The sequence below is a fragment of the Electrophorus electricus genome, chromosome 18 (assembly GCF_013358815.1).
Source record: "Electrophorus electricus isolate fEleEle1 chromosome 18, fEleEle1.pri, whole genome shotgun sequence".
Taxonomy (NCBI): domain Eukaryota; kingdom Metazoa; phylum Chordata; class Actinopteri; order Gymnotiformes; family Gymnotidae; genus Electrophorus; species Electrophorus electricus.
Window position 1 is genome coordinate 6,932,286 of NC_049552.1, and position 16,066 is coordinate 6,948,351.

Sequence of the window (16,066 nt, forward strand, 5' to 3'; positions counted from 1 at the left end):
AATAACACATATAGATTTAAAGTATTAGAATAGTTTTATTATATATATATATATATATATATATATATATATATATATATATATATATATATATATAGCAATTTTACTTGCAGTGTTTTTATTTGCATTGAAATGTCAATAGTTTTGCTCTCAAATTCATTAAGTTTGATCATATAAAGGAACAAAATTAATTCCATTGAATTTGAGTACGTGAACATTTTAAAGCGGATCGCCCAGTACGTTAGGTGGCAGTAGTATGGTTATGGTTGCGACTTAACGTGAAAGGAAGAAGAAGTTGACCCAAGCAAACGAAGCTTAGCTGTTTTATTCAAGATAAGGGAAAGCAGAGTTTTAACATTTTTTTTGCAAACGAGCATTTGTTTAGCCAGCATTATTTCTGTGGTATGATTTCCGTGGCATACATGAACAATACCGAATAAAGGCATGCACGAAGTCTGAAACTCGCATGTAACTTACGCGGGAAGTCATGTCAAGTAAGTCCATAAGAAAAAGGTTCAAGCAGCTAGTTATTTCATGTTCAGAAATGCTTGTGTTATCACGGTTGATGTTATTTTATTACATTTTCAATGCAGAAATTGATCATTTCCAAAGATCTTTATTTAATAATAATGGTACATAATAATTATGGTACATCATGGGCTTTGTAATTAGTGTGTGAAACCACTATATGGAAATCTAGAGCAGCAGGTGGCTGTTACTGTGTTCTTGGTGTAGTGTAATGATCTGTTTTGAGCTTAGCTTTTAACAGACAGCTAAAAATATAGCTAGGTGACTTTGAAATTGACAGAACGTGCATACAGGAAACAGGCTTTGACAAAATGATACACAATTTATTATAAGAACACATATATTAAAATAATCCAACATACTTTAGCACAGACTGTCTATATTTCGTTCACCATATAGAAGCAAACTGTGAAGTGTTTGAGGTGATGCCTGTCACCACAAAAGGGCTGCCTCCTGGCTGGACAATAGAGACAAAGCAACGAAAACAAGGCAAGACAGCAGGCAAAACAGACACATATATCATTAGGTAGGTGTTAATATAGATTGATCCCAGTAGAGCATCTTTCTCTGATTGCACCTCTTCATGCTTCATGCTTCACCAATTTATTGACAAAAATCCTCTATTTTGTCATGTCATGCAGTATTCATTTAATGGACTCCAAAGTCAATCCCATACATACTAGGGCTTTAGCTCTGTAGAATAACAAAGTCTTCATATATATATATATATATATATATATATATATACACACACACACAGTGAAGCTGGGGGCCATAATGATGATTTTCAAATCCTTTTCCTATGGTGAGAATCATTGTCAGTGTGCAGTAACATGCATGAACTACTAACAAGAGCTGGTAAATGATCTAAATGTTTCATGTGCAATAATGTCTTTGTATTATCACTGTTGGTGTCTGTTGTAATACCTGGACTTTTAAATAAGTGTAAAAAACAAAAAGGAAAAAAAAAAGGTGTAAAATACGTTTGCTGTCTTTAAGTCCTCAGGGCAAGCGCTTCAGGTCCAGAGCAGCTCTCCAGGACTACCTGCTCTCCAAGGAAAGCACCGAGACAGGCTCCTTCGGCTTCACCCCACCCGGAAATAACCTCGGAGGCTCCCAGCGCCACGAGAGGCAGGCAGGGAGGCCGGGGAGGGCACCGCAAGCGAGGAAGCGTGCCGTTAGACGGACGCAGACGGAGAATGGGAAGAGCGAAGAAGGAGAGGAGCCGGAGCGGAGCGGGCCCGAGAGCGCGAGCGTGGAACCGGCCAGCGGAGCAGCTCCGGTGGAGAACACACAAGCCGCGGTGCCCACCGTGAGGGTGCAGGCCGCGTCAGACAGCGACAGAGATGGTGACGGAAAGGACGAGGATGTGGAAGGGCGGGATCAAGTGAATGAAGGAAAACTGATTGACCCGGCCACAAGGGGGAGCTGTTCCCCTCTTAGAAACGCGCAAAGTGGTGCGTTCCTCCTCAGCGTACTGCCCCTTCACCATATCATATTACATATCATTACATACAGTCGTACCTCCATATGAAAAGTTCTTAAGATTGATAAAGTCACCTAAAATAATGGTTGCTTTCACTGAATCTTTGTGGTGGTTGTTCCATTCTGTTTATTTCATCTTTTTTTTTTGTTTCAGGCACCAGATTACTGGCAGAAAAGCGCCGAACCAGTCCGTATTTCAGCAGAAAGACTGATGGTAGGTAACTCGAAATGGCGTAATTTCACACATTTTCACGTCTGTCAGGGATGGTCTGAGAATCAAGTTAACATGCTGGAACATTCCACCAAGATTCATCCAGGATCTCTCTCCCTTTTTCTCCCTCCACCTCTCCCCAAGGTCTCAGTCCTCCAAAACGTAAAGCACTCAGAAAGTGGACCCCTCCTCGTTCCCCCTTCAACCTGGTGCAAGAAACCCTGTTTCACGACCCCTGGAAGCTTCTAGTGGCCACCATCTTCCTCAACAAAACCAGTGGTGCATATAAAGCATGTTTATACACAAGAGCAATACACTGAATTAATGTTAAGATTTCAGTGATTATTATTTCAGTGATATACTGTTAGAATAATGCTGTTGGCTCAGTGCAGTGCACACATGAGAGCATGCAGAGCGTTTATTTTCCAGGGTTCACCATCTGCTGTGTTTTTTTTCTGTTCTAACACACTTAAAGGACATCATGTGCTGAGTCAGGTGTGTAAATGATACAGGGAAAACCACTTCGATGTGTTTGCCAACGCGTCTGTGTTTATGTAACAAGTGCCTCCTGTGCTGGGCGTGCGGATGCGTGTTTGGGTGTGTAGGAAAGTTGGCAATACCACTGCTTTGGCGGTTTTTTGAGCGCTACCCGTCTGCTGACGCAACACGGGCGAGCGACTGGAAGGCGCTGGCTGACCTCCTTCAGCCGCTCGGCCTCCATGTCTTGCGAGCCAAAGCGCTTATCCGCTTCTCCGGTGAGTGGCTGCTTCCTAATGGCTGATTAGTCTTCGAGTGATGATGCGATTGGTTATGCTTCTTCAGATATTTACAAAATGATGGAAGGATGGTCTTTGTAAGGACAGATTAGGGTTAGTGAAGAATAGTTTGAAAAGGAAACAGATTGTTGGTCACTGTCATAGCACAATCCAAACTAATTATTAAAGCTGCTATTTTGTTTTTCCACAAATGGTTCATCACAGATGGCAACTAAACATTCCGTTTAGTAATAGTGTCATGCCCACAGCATCAAACAAACTATTTATAGCCAGCACTGTTTATCAAGCAAGTGTTAAATTACGGGAACTTACAGTACATGACCAATTTCACATATTCTTAGTTACCATTATAGGAACATTTTGACAAATCTCAAAGGTTCTTAAAGAAGACACTGAGGTATTATGTTGAAATGTATAGTCTCTTTCCAGTTCTGCATCAGTGAGAAAGTAAGACTAATTTTACATTCACAGAATTGACTTTAGTTGCATTGACCTTTTACTTTCAAACTATTTAAATACCATGGCAGTTTGAAATCATTGTCTCCTTTGGCTAGAATTTAATCATCTAGCCAGCCATATGACATGTACCTTACCCCCTGTTTTCAGAAGAGAATGCTGTTGATTAGGCTAAGTAACCCAGAGCTAGTGTGTTTTCTTTTAGCTATGAAACGTGTCTCTCAAATACACCAATTCCTCCACCCACATACAAAGTGTCAAACTTTTGAAATTATAGTGCCACTGATCTGTGTAGTTGAAACAAAATACTACTGTATGTAATTTTAGAGGCAAATCTTATTTTTTGGTACAAAACTAATCCCATTCTTATTGTAATGCATTACAGTTGTATTGTTAATGACACCACTATGCATTGTGATACTGTAGAAGGTAAATAAACATTCAAAGTTTTCAGTCAACAGAAATGTCTGTTGTGTTCTGAGTCTCTTCCTCTGTGGAATCAGGAGAATAATGTTCCAGATTATTGCACTATGGATTTTAAAAACATCAGCATGTACATAGATGTTTCTCTAACTTCCAAGACCCTCTGCGAGAGAGGTTCCACAGTATTTCATTAAAGTTACTTCTCTCAAAATCACAAGGCTTAAATTTTGTCTTCCATCACAATATTGTATATACTTGTATATATTTAATTTCTATGTCAAAATGTAGGTTGATGGGGCTACTAATTCACATATTGAACTGTTCTGAGCAAAACCTTTGAATCTAACTATTAAATTATGATTAGGATTATATATTTAATATATACACTTTGTCAAATAAAAAGATGTATGTGATGTATTTAGTCTTTTTTTCCAGTCCCTACTCTCAGATGAACAGGAACTGTTATGCACATGCTGGTTTCAATATATACACGCTTAACCTTTGCTATAATGATCCTCACATGGCTTTTTTCATGTTTCTGTTTGCCAGATGAGTACCTCACAAAGTCATGGAGGTATCCTATCGAGTTACACGGCATCGGCAAGTACGGCAATGACTCCTACCGCATATTCTGTGTGGGGGAATGGAAAGAGGTGACACATGCACAGCCACATTTATTGTACCCATGAACACAAGCAATGCAAAGAAAAAAGTAGCACTGGATGCACGTTCAGTCTGTGTGCACCTTCTTGTCTGGGTTTTTCAGGTCATCCCAAATGATCACAAGCTGAACGACTATCACACTTGGCTTTGGGAGAACCATGAGCGATTGGGCATCTGACCTCATCGCCACAGATGGAGAACTGCTTCCTCTTTAAAACCATGTTTAGCACCAGCATGCCTGACCACATCATCCTTTCTCTTTCCATGGCAGATGTTTATTTTTTATAAATTAAGCTCTTCACTTAATCACCCAACGTAGACATTTCTGTGCTCCGAGGGTGACCGCTATGAACGTTACCTGACCTTTGGGATGATTCATTATGTAACTGCACTCAGTGTAATTTACTGTAATTAGCATAATCATAACCTAACTCGCAAAACTTTCCAAAGGTGCAGTCTGCCAATGAAACTAAAAATTTCAGAAAAACTGCTTGAATTCTACTTCTGTTGAGAAAGGCCCGCCGCTGGCTGACTAGTGACTGTTTCCTGATGTTCTACCTCTTAACAAGGACTCTAAAGCGCTTTCTTAATTACAGGCACTTTAGCAATAAGCAGATGAAAATGCTAGGAAATCACATTTTTAATTGTTTTGGTTTTAAATGTATAAATTGGTGACTATTTCTGAAGTTCTATAGGAAATGTCTCCAAGTCACATCTCAAAATAATAAAAAGGGGAAACTTTCCAGTGCTAAGCCACCCCCCCCACCCTTAAGTTCAGTGGAGAATTATAAAGTGTGTATGCCATTACTATCGTAATATTTACAGTGTTGGCGGTTGGTGTGTTTTTCACTGTCAGTTCCACACATAAGAATGACGCAGTTTTGACATCTGCATCAACTCAGATTATCAGTCGTTAAGCCATTCATCGCAAATGATGCAAGACGCACACATGCACAGTGCCTAGCGTCCCTAACCCGGGGATAGTCTCTTTCTGCTCCATAGATTTCCATATATTGAGCTAAAAAAAAAACAAAAAAAAACACTTAAAGCCTGAAATAAAAGTAAAAAATAAAGTCTGCTAAATAATTTAAATAGGCTTTATTGAAATTCTCTTTTCACTTCTTTGATACAGCAAATAAATCATTAGAAACCCATTATTTTATGGTTGACAATATTGTAAAACAAAGCTCTGAACGTAAGCGATAACAGGAGGTAGACTATGACGCAGACTTCAGGGGTTGGCAATTATGTGTTCAATTTAAGGCAAGTACGTTTGACCCTAGTTGAACACAGCCCACCAAAAAGCCCTCAAGCCAACTGTGTTTCTCACAACTTTCCTAGAAGATGGTCATTGCTGATGGGGTCTTATTGTCTAAAGACAGAGAATTCATGCAGATCTTACCAGAATTACACAGGGACACACACACAGCTTGGTAGACAACTGCATGAGATTTAAGGAAAATTATCATTTGTAATTACTTGGATAGAATATAATGTTCATTTATGGATGGAATCGAGGTCACACAACGTAAAGACATTTCAGTAGGGAGACGATTATAACAGGAGCAGCAGCCTTATACAATTTCAGTGAGCTTTTAAGCACCAACATTATTAACACAAAAACAAACGAATTGTTAGGCAGTTTAAAAAAAAACAAAAAGTCATTAAGATATGAGGTGAAAATAAATATAAATATATAAAAGCCAAACAAAGTGCAATGAAAGATCCCCTTGAATAAAGGGATCATTACTCTATAATTAAAAAGTACACCAAGTTGTATATCATCATTGCTGATCTACCTCTTACTGCTAAAGCTAAAAACGAACAAAGGTCTAAATCACCAAATACGTAAGTGTTTAACATCCTTCACTTTGAGAGCTCATCTACTCTCTGGGGTTCGTTCACTCATCCTGTACATTGGCTTCCTGGGATACAAGTGATGCACATTGTCCTTTAGTATCGCTATCTGTACCTTCAGATACGCTCCTTTCAGCTCCTCAAAATTAAAAAAACATTTATACACCCTGTTTTTTGCTGAGTCTGAATAGATAAAAGAGATAAACATTAAAAAAAAGCTGTTTGTCTTGGATTTTTTAACATTAATGTAAAAAATGGAGCAAGATTTAGCTTTATGCTATAGCAGTGTTATGTATCAAACATATATTAACAGATTCTATTATGGTTCAAGCTTCAGTGTGATTTCTATATATCTTATCAAGATGCTTATCTGGTCCAAGTTTATTAAAAATTCTTTATGTAAAGTCTCTTATAGTGAGCAGCAGAAAAACTGTGGAAACAGAAAATTAGCATAGTCCAAACCATTAGCATAGTCCAAACTTTCACTACCCAGCCCTTGACACAGTTGCACTGCTAACAGTTACCCCTCCTCCAAAATCCCTGATTGGCTTGCATTCTTATAGCCACTCCTTTCAACCTCCAAGTCCTTCCCACTTCAAGTTTATGATGCCCGATAGGCTTGCATTCCAGTTGCACCCCCCCCCCCCCCATCCCATTCCTGAGCATCTGATTCATTAGCGTCCTTTAAGGATGCCGTCCAGCATACGGTCGCCTTTCTCTGAGAGCCAATAGCCTGCCATAGCAGCCACGCCCCCGATAAAGATGGCAGTAAAGACCATGTCTCCTTTTGCGGCTAGTGTAGCTAGCGCACAGATCACCACGCCAAAAAACATTTGCTGAAGGACCAGTACCTCGTCATCGGTCATATCGTCAAATAAACCTTTTTCTGGATCCGCTGCAGGGGGAGGATAAAGAAAGAACACACGTTAATTTGTAGGTCAATAGAGGAAAGTGTTAAGGAGAAGTATTGTATTCATATTTTATATTTATTTAATAACATTACTTAGTGTGGGATCATGAAATGTGTGCCTGATGTTTCATGAAAGGGTTCTGGGTACTAATAAGAGATTTGATTCATCGCATCTTATTTCAGCTCATGTCTCCTCATTTAAACTAAGACCTGTGCAGACAGGGTTGTTCGATCCAGCATGTACTTGTCTGCTCATGACATGTTGCTAGTACTATAGTCTGTCGATGCCAGCTGGCAGACTGCAGGAAGACTGACTAACTGTGCCAGTCTTAATGTTGGCTTTCTGAAACGTGCAAAATGTTCCATTAACTTGAATCAAAGAGCAAGCATTAGTAAATGCAGAACGGTTAGATGCGTGTTTATGTTGAGTGCGTGCGTGCCTGGTACTTACAAGGCAGGAGGTTCTCCACGCAAATGCTGTCTCTACGTATGAAGCCCTGTGCACACTCACAGCGGAAGGAGCCCTCTTCGTTAATGCACGCCTCGTTCAGGCCAGGACATGCTATCACTCTCTCCTTGCACTCGTCCACGTCTGGAAAGGGAGAGAAACAGACGGGACATGACGTCCTACACTCCCGAAGCATCTCCGCTGGCCACCACTGACCGGTGTTCTGCGGCTGTCACGGGCTTACCGAGGGCTCACGTTCGCTAGAGTTTTAGCTCCGGCTCCACCTGCCACTACCTGGCCAGGAGCGGGTAAAAGTCTGCACCCAGCCCCCACCCCGTCTCACCCTTAACGCATCAAAACGTGACCCAGGCACAGGCAGCCGAGGCTGACGTGGAGGAGGTGGCCAGAGAAGTTAATGAGGTCAGCAGGGTCAGAGAGGTGTGAGGCTCACCAAGGCACTTGGCTCCGTTCAGACGGTATCCTCGGGCGCACTTCTTACAGCGAGCCGGCCCGCTTCCCATGCAGCCTACACACGCTTGGTCACAGCCTGCACACAGGGAAGCGTTAGGTAGCACATAAAAACACGCTCACACCTGTTAGCTAACATGCCGGCATACACACGCGCATAGACCCACACACCCACATCTGTTAGGTAGCAAGCACAGACCCATGCGCACCTGTTTCATCATTCTTGGTGGTATATGCTCCATCTGTCTGTCTCTCTCCTTCCTTCACACACACACACACACACACACACACACACACACACAGTTTCACCAGCAGGACTGACCTCTGCACTCATATGAGCCATCGGTGTTAAAGCAGTAAGTGTTGGAGGGGCAGTGTGCCAGCTCAGTCCCACACTCATCTACATCTGTGATACAGAGAGTAAGTGTTACACACCACATAACCACCTATAGCTTGGTTTGTTCTGTTTACACGCACACCAGAAGCAGTGTTCACTCTCACAGAATGTTTGTCTGGAGAAACAACAGACTGTTGATTTTATAGTATCCTTTATATTGCAATTTTGGCCTACTGATTTAGCAGATTCCTGTAATTCATGATCAATGCTTGATGTCCATTTATGATGTGAATGTAATCTTTCAGGAAGATGCTTCAAATTACAACAGGTCAATTAAGGACATTAAGCAGTTTGTTATTTACCATCATTCATTAAAAATCTAAGAATCTAAACCAGACACAAGGTATTTTAACCATTTTATTTAGTATTGCAATATTCTGAGGAACCGACAAGTTTTAAAAAAACATTCATTATAAAGTTAGGCTTTAAAATATTATTAGTTGAGCCACATTTAAAGCTTTTGTAAAGAACTTGAATGCATACAAAAGACAGCACATTTACTCCATTAATCCACCAGGGTGTTAAAACATTAAAACGCCGAGCCTTCTGTTAAACTACACTGCTTTATTTGGACTATTAAAAATGATTGAATATTGATGCATTTTATTATACTGTATTTTTGTTATTTTACAAAAGCAATAAGCCACTTGAGTGTGTCATGCCCAACACCTGGTTAATGGTGGTAAAAGAAGGAAAATCGATGGGTTCATTGTTTTATTAGCCTACTCCAATCGAGAGCACTCTCTCTCCAACGTATCCACTTCCAGACCATCACTACTTCCCAAATTCTAGATGCTGTGAATGTTTACAGACTTTTAAACAGTAGTGAAGCTTGTAGAAAGACAAATATTAGATGCAAATATGTTACGCTACTTGCATGTAGATGATATAGGAAAGTGATGATGATTCTTACATTTTTCATGCTGTCACAGTCTGAATAAAAAACACTGAAAGAACCTCACGAGTAGCTACAACTAATGGTCCCACCCTGCATTTTCTATAGTGAACATTGACCTACAGAGATCCAGTATCACCTAATCATTAAAATGCGCTGGGAACCAAAATCTCTGTTAAAACTTAATATTCACAATAATTAGTAGGATCCGTACTTCTGTTTTTGCTTTTGTAAAAACATACGGTCGCAATGTCTTTCTTGAAATGATGATGCTTTATTTACTTTTTAAAGTGTATTTGTAGTGGGAAAATAATGATTTCTCAGGTCTAGCACAAGGCCTTCATTTAAGCATTTATTTATCAGATGTGCAGGGTTGTGCACACGTGCCTGAAGGACATGACATCGTGGAACATTCTCGTTTCAGTACTTCAGAGGTGGGCTTTGCACTGTGCCATTCAGTTTTCCTGAAGCACATACATTACTCATATGAAAAATACAAAATGTAAATTACTACCTGTACATTACATAAACACCAGTTAGCTCTCATTTTACCTAAAGGAGGAAAAGAGTCAAATAAATATGTAATTATTATAGTGACAAATTCATGCCGTTTTAAATGGCTTTCCTTCAGAAGACATCTAGTGCTGACTTTGGCATTTCTCCCCGATTTACATCTACGCAGGCTTGCTCAGGCTGGCTCAGGCTGGCTCCCATCAGGCCAGACAGTCAATGACCACACGCTGACTACATTTGGAACATTCGGAATCTTATTGCTTCGTCCCAGTCACCTTTTGGACTCTGGTTTTAAGACAAGATTCCTGCTCACTTCCACAGAATACATTTACCAGCCTAAGTACAAGGCTTTACTGAGTACCAAAGGCTACATTTTGTCCTTTTACAGATTTTGGGAAATGTATTTGTTCCTATTAATAGTGATAGTCAGTAAGCACTGGTCAAATAATGGTCAGAGAATGGGGAATCTGATCAATGGCCTTTACAGATATATATCCATGTTCTTTTCCCCCAAACAAGATGACTACGGTTCCTAAATGACTTAATAAATACCTCAGAATCTTGCCCTGTGACAAACCGTTCATGTATACGGACCAACTGATAATTCAAGTAGATAAGTGTTCACCTTAATTTAAGGCCTGCTTAATCTAGTTTTGCAAATATACACAAGCGAAGCCAATATTTTGGCTCAGTACCAGCTGTGTAATCTACAGCCATGCATCCACTACCAATTTAAAACCGGAAAACGCTCCACTTCACTCAGCCATCAGACAGGACATGGCAACGCCACGTCTTACTTGAATTCAAGTTTATCGTGTACAAGGTTGTGTTTCTTCTTCTACTTGTTCTCAAAGTAAACAAAGACCTTACAACGCTTTTAAATACAACATTCCATCTTCCTGGAATATGTTACAACAAAACCCACCTGTGACTCTTGGCAGCTTCGAACAGCTCCTTAAATGACCTCAATTTAACCGTTCAGTTCGAAGACCTGTTTTAACTGTTTGGTTAACATGACCTCGGCCAGCATAGCACAACTCACCCACACACTTGTTGTTGTGAAGGATCCACCCAGGCTTGCAGTCCAGACACTTGTAGTCTTGCGGCCCAGTGCACTTTTTACAGGAACGATAGCAGGCTGTAAGCACGCAAGCATGCACGCACGCACATTTATTAAGAACTATATTTCTTGTTTAAAATTAAAGCCTACTTGTGAAATACTGAGAAACAAAAGGATCATTTAAAATATACAGATAGTAACTGTCTGGATTCTGTTCACCTGAGCAGGGTGGCTGTGTGTGATTGGAGCTCTTCTCCCGATAGTATCCGTCTGCGCAGTTCTGGCAGAGAGGGCCCGAGTAGCCCGGGTCGCACACACACTCTCCGTCTCCGAACCTCGTCCCCTCACCTTCGCAGCGGCCGAGGCCGCCGCACACCCCCCCCGGACCCAACGGGCACTCTAGAAAAGCACAAGTGGGCTGGACAACCACCTACTGACCAGTAGCATGGCTACTGAATACATCTGTGCATTTGTAAACGCATATGCAAGCAGATGGTTGCAAGAATAAGCCTGAAACAACAACAACAACAACATTACTATTATTATTATTACTACTATTACAGATTAATCCTTTTGTAAGCACTGTGCATGAGGAAAGTAGGTGAGCTATGGCAAGCTGTCTAATGTATGAGCCATCGATCTCTGCTACTGACACTACGGTGTCAATCTTGTCTGGATTGCCCAGTCTGAAGGGCAGATGTACACGTGCATGTGCTCACATGCCCATCCTGGCCTCGTACAAACTGCCACCCTGACAACCACGAATCATTCTTTCCCCGCCGGTTACCTCATTTCACACCCCAGATCACTCGAATGGCCTTCTAGGAGGCTTTATTAGACGCACTGAACAAACAGGATGCACTGGGCACTAGAACAATTTTTTTTTTACCCAGTCACTGTCTGTAATCATTAAATGAAATATTCATGTAGACTGTATAGGGGCCTGATGAGGAAATTCCCAGATTCACAGAGTCAGTGGAGGAAAACCAAAAAAAATTAGTTTTCAACAAAACACACGGAACTGTGCACAGAGATCTGTTGGTTGCGGTAAATTGCCTGTTCCTCTGCACTAAAGTCAAACATCATTTTATACATGTACGTTTTTGCACTGTGTTACACAGCTGGTCATAGTTTGTCCCATCCCATACAAAAGGAAGAAAAATGACAGTTTGGAGACCAGCCAGTCTTCATCACCTTAACTATGAACTTTTTAAACCCCCAGGTTCTAATACCTGACATCAGACCAGTCTTCTCAAAGTTATTAGTGCTTAGGTGCGTGTACCTGCACACTCTGATCCGAACCGTCCCGGTGGGCAGCACAGTCGGAGTTCTTCTATGCATAACCATTCGGACAGGTCCGGCGCCTCCTGCTGCCTACGGAAAGAAAGATTCCTAATTTACCTGTACTGTAACCCCCTAGGCTGCGAGGCACCATACGGCCTGTGCTTACCTGTGAAACCACCAAGTCTCCACCTGGTCCTCGATCTGTTCCAGCAGCTTGTTACATTCAAAGTCCGATTTCTCGCACGCCGTCTCCACGATCTCCAGCAGACGCGTCTCGCTGTGAGCCGGCACGTAGAGAGAGCACGACAGAAGCAGGGACTTCTTAATACACACGGCCGCGGTTGCAACTGCGTAACGACGGCGTAAAACCTCAGAGCGTTTCCCCAATTAAAGATTTCGTTTTAGACTGGGTTTCCCGCCACAGTCAGAGTGGGGTGGGGGGGAGAGATGCATTTCGAGGCTAATAAAATAAACTGCTGCTGCTGGTCACTGGGACACGTTCCCAGAACCCCTGGAGCAGTCAACGATTCCAGTCATTTTCAGGCAGGGGTCAATACAAATGTGCTCCCTTCTGGCAGCGAAGCTTAAAATTCACTTAACTGCCATTACACACACAAAGTCAGTCTGGCAGGGGTCCATGACAGCTACATTTGGTGACATACTGGTAGGCATGCTTGTCAATCAAAGGAGATTACGCTCTTGCAAACTGTCCTGATCACTCCTATGTGATTCAGACATTGAATCCAGATGGCTATGCCATCTGGAGATAAAGACTAGGCATTTGAAACATCACTGACCCCCCTAGCACACATTTATTCATCAACATTTTCCATGTACCCTCCCTCCCCCTAAAAACCCCCCCAAAAAACATCCCAGTGGTGCACACCTTATTGCACATAGTCTTGGAACACTGCCTAAGAAATTAGGCAGACAAGTCCGTGGGTTCACAAAGTGCATGAATTGGCAAATGGACAATGTCAACCTAATTTCAGTCTCCCAAAGTTGATTACCATGCTTATTTTTCCATTCTTTATTTATTTTTCTCTTAAAATTGTTATTACTGTGGTGACCTTTGTCAGCCAGAAGAGGATGCCCCCCTCTTTGAGTCTTGGTTCCTCTTAAGGTTTCTTCCTCATGCTCTAGGGACTGATTGCCTTTGGCTTGCACACTGGGGGCTTGGACATTTGTAAAGCTGCTTTGTGAAAACATGTATTGTAAAAAGCACTTAAAAAAATGTTTTACAAATACATTTCTTTATAAATTGATAATCATTTGAACACATTCCCATGCACTCAGAACACAGTGATGGAAGCTGAAGAGTTGTTGAATTCTGTCGATAAATGTATGCAAAACATACATTTGTGTAGAAAGCTTTCATTATACATCAGTAAAACATATCTGTAAATTAAGATGTAGTCTGTATTTTGGCCTTTCAGAGACGGAACTACATTTGCAGAAGTGTTAGCCAATTACCACTCAGTCGAAAGTCAACATGGTTCCACCTGTTCTTGTACGAGTACCACAAAAACTCAGGGAAAAGTTAGTGTTAATGGTTTTAGTTTTTAAGTCATATTATATCATATTATAATCATAATCATATTATAGTCATATTATAATTCAAACATATGTTGATGAAATTCAACAACTGCCCTTTGGCTTCCATTACAAGTGACTTATGAGCCAACAGGTTTTCAGTTCAGAGAAACCCATTGAAATGATTCCGGGTGGTAACTGTGCATTCACTACAAATGTGGTAGATAAAGATTACGTTGAAAACCACCAGAATATTCCTTTGAATGAGGTGTTCGAGTTTTGCACCTTACCTGCGAGCATATTTGGCCAACTTCTCCTCCTCCCAAGCTGTGTTCCCACCACCAAAGTTTTTATTGGCTGTTCGTTCCAGGCCCTGGAACAAATCCATTGTCCATGCGTGTTAGCTTCGATCCTTATGTTTATTTAAAGCAAAGATTGTACTAAGCCTGAATGTTCAGAAAAATAAAACCTGTACTCTAAAAGTCACTTTTTAAGAAACAGGTGCAAAGCAAATGCATGCAAGTATGGCAAAAAAGCATTTGATTCTGTTGGTTTAAACATTTGGCCTGTTCATTCATTCATTCATTCATTTGATTCAAATATCAAGTCATGACAAGTTATTTTTACAGGATTACTGCACTCATATGTCAGCCCGAAGTCTTGCTCAGAAATTAAATGGACCATAAATAAGAAAAAAATAATAATAAAAATAATAATAATAAAATAAACAAATAAAAATAACAAAAAAAATAAAATAAAAAATAAAAAAAATCCACCCACAGGATTTGGTCCATGTTAGATGAGAAAGACCTAGCCAGACACTTCAGCACTTCAACACCCACAGACACACACCTTGATAAAGCTCTCTGCGAGTTTACGACAGGTCTGGCAGGGCGCTGTCTGCACGGTTACCATGGAGAGGACGGATGACAGAACCAGAGCAGGCAGCAGCGGCCATGAGCAGCACATGATGTCGTACACAGCCTGGGAGGGAAGAAGAACAAACCTCAACTAGCTAAATGAAAATGCATCAAGCCAAACTACCCAAGTGGTTTTTCCCCAAACCCAGTCCTAGGGTAGCACTCAAAATGATAAAAGTTGACAGGGCTTTTTTGAGCTGTGACAATTCTAATATGTTCAGTACATTAAGCATGCATTTTATGCATATTTGAGCATATTACATTTACACTTTTCACATGGACTATGTATGCCCCTTGACGTTTTCAAAAGCTGTTGTCAAATACCCTGTGCCAACCATTAGTTTCTAACAAATTTAAATTCTACCCTGCTCACACATGTAGGTTCCACACCACCTGTGCTTGCGTAAACACCAACAGTGAAGTTCCGCGATGTTAAAACCTGGGGGGGGGGGTGAGCGAGTGAGAGTGTATATGTGATTAAACATGGCCCAAACTGGCGTCTCTGCCTAAATGTCAATCTCTTCAAATGGAGCGATGCTGATGTTGGACATCCTGCTTCAACGCTTATTGGCAAATCAACCGTGCCGACGGCGGTGACCGCAGGGTGAACGCTGAATATGTCGCTAGCTCTAGCTGTCCACACCGACGTGCAAACCAAGCACTTTACAGTGCAAACACGCAGGGAGCCGTCATATTGCTGAGCTGAAGCACAGTCGGTTTGCCTTGCACGACGGCTTGGAGCACTATGCGATGGCTAATAAGAAAAGCCATGCTTCATACGACAGTAGAAACTGCTGCAGTTACCTTCTGCGTTAGGCTCGCCCCATTCATCGTAAAGAGTGTGCGAATGGCAAAGTCGACGCGTACGTCGTGTTCGACATTTACAACGTTACTAGCGACTTGGCTAGCGTACTTGCTCAGATGCAAACGAGCAGCAATCCTTAGGCTACATACTTACGTTGAGGTTTTCCTAAAGCCAAAGAAGCACTTCGATACCTTTCTTTTCAAAATCGCTTATATTACGCGCAAAACTGTTTTCTAATGAAAATTAACCTTTGTATTATAGAAACTGATTTGATCGCCACATATAGCTAGCGAGCTAACGTTTCCCCATCTGTGTTTCTAGTTCATTCTGTGTGCGCTAAAGCGGTATCATAATAATACCGCCCACCGGCATAAAGAACCAATCATTATAAAGAAAGATGAATAGTAACCAATCACACCTCGCCATGCAATAAT

General features: G+C 41.2%; 2 protein-coding genes across 5 annotated transcripts; one reads left to right on the forward strand and one right to left on the reverse strand.

Annotated features, from left to right (window-relative positions):
- The first annotated feature begins 295 nt into the window (after positions 1–295).
- mbd4 (methyl-CpG binding domain protein 4) lies at positions 296–5,284 on the forward strand. 3 transcript variants are annotated; one of them, XM_035536150.1, is made up of 9 exons: positions 296–494; positions 928–1,054; positions 1,528–1,985; positions 2,168–2,227; positions 2,369–2,503; positions 2,700–2,719; positions 2,830–2,979; positions 4,429–4,532; positions 4,646–5,284. In XM_035536150.1, the coding sequence occupies exons 1-9, from the start codon at positions 488–490 to the stop codon at positions 4,668–4,670; spliced, it is 1,086 nt and encodes a 361-aa protein (XP_035392043.1). In that variant the 5' UTR covers positions 296–487; the 3' UTR covers positions 4,671–5,284. The 3 variants fall into 3 exon arrangements, with proteins under 3 accessions (XP_035392043.1, XP_035392042.1, XP_035392044.1); XM_035536149.1 differs by lacking the exon at positions 2,700–2,719; XM_035536151.1 differs by lacking the exons at positions 2,700–2,719; positions 2,830–2,979.
- A 341-nt stretch (positions 5,285–5,625) lies between these two features.
- LOC113589247 (protein disulfide isomerase Creld1) lies at positions 5,626–15,950 on the reverse strand. 2 transcript variants are annotated; one of them, XM_035536147.1, is made up of 11 exons: positions 15,786–15,950; positions 14,760–14,891; positions 14,198–14,280; positions 12,541–12,651; positions 12,373–12,464; positions 11,310–11,489; positions 11,073–11,168; positions 8,548–8,631; positions 8,209–8,304; positions 7,761–7,901; positions 5,626–7,294 (listed from the first exon to the last, which is right to left on the reverse strand). In XM_035536147.1, the coding sequence occupies exons 2-11, from the start codon at positions 14,874–14,876 to the stop codon at positions 7,074–7,076; spliced, it is 1,221 nt and encodes a 406-aa protein (XP_035392040.1). In that variant the 5' UTR covers positions 14,877–14,891; positions 15,786–15,950; the 3' UTR covers positions 5,626–7,073. The 2 variants fall into 2 exon arrangements, with proteins under 2 accessions (XP_035392040.1, XP_035392041.1); XM_035536148.1 differs by lacking the exons at positions 8,209–8,304; positions 8,548–8,631.
- Between the last annotated feature and the right edge of the window lie 116 nt (positions 15,951–16,066).

Coding starts and splice junctions, on each gene's coding strand:
- mbd4 (XM_035536149.1), top strand. Junction 1,055..1,527: donor ACAGACACATATATCATTAG/GTAGGTGTTAAT, acceptor GCTGTCTTTAAG/TCCTCAGGGCAAGCGCTTCA. Junction 2,504..2,829: donor CTTCCTCAACAAAACCAGTG/GTGCATATAAAG, acceptor TTGGGTGTGTAG/GAAAGTTGGCAATACCACTG.
- LOC113589247 (XM_035536147.1), bottom strand. CDS start 14,876: ATGTGCTGCTCATGGCCGCTGCTGCCTGCTCTGGTTCTGTCATCCGTC. Junction 12,652..14,197: donor TTGGCCAAATATGCTCGCAG/GTAAGGTGCAAA, acceptor GCCGGCTCACAG/CGAGACGCGTCTGCTGGAGA. Junction 11,169..11,309: donor CACACAGCCACCCTGCTCAG/GTGAACAGAATC, acceptor GCGTGCTTACAG/CCTGCTATCGTTCCTGTAAA.